The 2,411-nt window shown below is 52.6% G+C and overlaps 1 protein-coding gene across 1 annotated transcript; it reads right to left on the bottom strand.

The window, feature by feature from the left end:
- Positions 1-476: 476 nt before the first annotated feature.
- On the bottom strand, positions 477-1,625 carry NPY4R2 (neuropeptide Y receptor Y4-2; the record flags this gene model as incomplete). The annotated part of the gene is made up of 1 exon (XM_082673826.1): positions 477-1,625. The coding sequence occupies exon 1, from the start codon at positions 1,608-1,610 to the stop codon at positions 477-479; it is 1,134 nt and encodes a 377-aa protein (XP_082529952.1). The 5' UTR covers positions 1,611-1,625.
- Positions 1,626-2,411: the final 786 nt, after the last annotated feature.

The raw sequence follows: 2,411 nt of genomic DNA, 5'->3' as shown, positions 1-2,411 counted from the left end.
AATGATATACAGTAATCCCCCTGTCTTGCCTCCATAGAACTCTTTACCACTTACAAAGCCCATCCACAAACATTGTCTCCCACAGAGGTTAGGGGTTTACCAAGGTCCAGAGCTCTGACTCCACGTGTTCTTCCCCTCACCCCACCACGGCCTTGCAGCCTCACTGGTGGAAGTGAAATCCCTGGGCTCCCGGGCTGGGCATCTGTTGCTGAGTTACCAGAATGAACTACAGACCATCAATCAGACCATCTCCGGCTCTGGCATCTGCTCAGGATGCAAGACATACTGTGTGTGACCTGCAGAATCCAGACTCAGAATTCTCCCAAGAACAACAGCTGAACCATCAGAACGCTCGGCTTCACAAGGCCCCTATCTGGGCCCCACAAAGCCAGTGCCACCCCCAGCTTGCAACGTGCCCACTTAGCTAAGTGAGGGAGGCTGGTAATGAACATGGCAGAGAGAAGCCCTAACCCTGGCTAGATGGGGTTGGACCTGCCACTGAGCCTCAGAGACCCTTTGGAGACTTCCGTGTGCACTGTGGACAGAGGCAGATGCTCGGACTCCTCCACAGGGACACTCTGCTGGCAAGTCAGCACCAAGGCCTTGACCTCCTTCTTGAAGTTGGTGTTGAGAAAGCCATAGATGAAAGGGTTGACACAGGTAGAGGCCATGGCAAGCAGGTGGCACAGCAAGAAGATGAGGTTGCCATGACAGATGGGGATGGCCTCATGGTACCAGTCCTCCAGGCTGTTGAACACATGCAGGGGCAGCCAAAGCACAGCAAAGGCAGCCACCATTACCACAAGGACCACATTGATCCGCTTCATCTGCCAAGCCCGAAAGCTGTAGGTGCCCTTGCGGAATACCCGCCCCCGCTTCCGCAGACGCTGGTAGATGCGAGCGTAGCAGACCAAGATGAAGGCCAGTGGGATGCAGTACTGGAAGAGCAGCAGAAAGGTGGTGTAGATGATGCGGTGATGGTCCAGTGGCCAGGACTCAGTACAGACCACCTTATCCACCAGAAACTCCAGAGCCTTGGAGTGGTTCTTATGAAAGACATTCTCTAGGGTGCTGTTAGCCAGGAAGGGCAGGGAGAGGAAGCCCGCGATGAGCCAGATGACCACAATCCCCAGGTAGGCCTGCGAGACACTGGGTTTCCAGCCTGTTGGATTGATGATGAGCTGGTGCCTCTCCAGAGCCACAAGTACGAGCGAGAGGATGGAGACTGTCACCGACATACACTGGATAAAGGCCGATATCTTGCAAAGGACCTCGCCAAAGATCCAGTAGTCCATGATGGTGTAGATAGCCGTGAGTGGCTGGCAGATGAGGCACATGAGGAAGTCAGAGAAGGCCAGGTTGGCAATAAGCAGGTTGGTCACATTGGCCTTCTCCTTCTGCCTAATGGTCACACATATCAGGCAGAGGTTGCCCAGGACTCCCACAATGGTCTCAATGCTGTAGGAGGTGACAATGAAGACCATTGGGTCTATGGAATCCTGGCAGTAGTCAGAGAAGTTGTATGGAGTGTACAGAGAACTTGACTTGCTCCTGTTTTGACCCTGTGGGGATTCTGGGAACAGTAAGGCCAGGAAGTGAGAGATGTTCATGGTGGATGTGAAAAGATTCCAGGAGATTCAATGATGACATCTGCAAAGCAAAGACAAATGGCACTGAAGGATAGTGCCTCCTGTGTGGAATCCAGGGAAGAGTGGGGACCAGGTAGAGAGGTTCATGGCTGCTTCCTTCCCAAGGCTGAGACCTAGAGGACCTGAAACTCAGAGATGTAAAGCAACTTGCCCATAGTCACACAGCTAATAAGTAATGGGGCCCAGATACAAACCCAGGTCTGTCTGACATCAGAACCTGTTCCACAAATTCCCTCTGACCTCAGAGTTTGAGGCTATTTTGATGATAAAGAAGTTGGACTGTTGTATGCAGAGTTCAGTAGGCTTTGAAAGAATGATGACTAATCACCTGGGGCAAGTCAGCTCAGGGTCAGAGTGGAGCGAAGGAGGCTGGAGTCGTGGCCTGGAGGCTGGAGAACTATTTAGGGAACAGCGTAGAAATCCCCTTATCACATTTTATGCAAATAGAGACAGCAACACATTCTGCCATGTGCTCAGGTCCTTCCATGGCACCCCCTTTAGGACAGAACAAAAACCTCGGGGCTTGACACACAGTGTGCCCTCCTGGTCTCAGTCCCTAGCTGTCCTGCCAGTCTTGTTTCTCAGGTGACACATGGCAGAGTTGAAGACAGCCAGGTATGCAAAGACTGGGTCATCAGCACACCAGCTCTCTCCTCCTGACCCCTATGTGTACACACACACCAGGCCAAGGTCAAGGGATGCCCACTGCCTTCCCTATGGGTCCCCTCCATGCTTATGCTCAAGTTACAGCTTGCAGCTCCC

Source organism: Grampus griseus, assembly GCF_964374135.1.
Source record: "Grampus griseus genome assembly, chromosome: 16".
NCBI lineage: Eukaryota > Metazoa > Chordata > Mammalia > Artiodactyla > Delphinidae > Grampus > Grampus griseus.
This window is presented reverse-complemented; position numbering and strand designations above follow the sequence as displayed.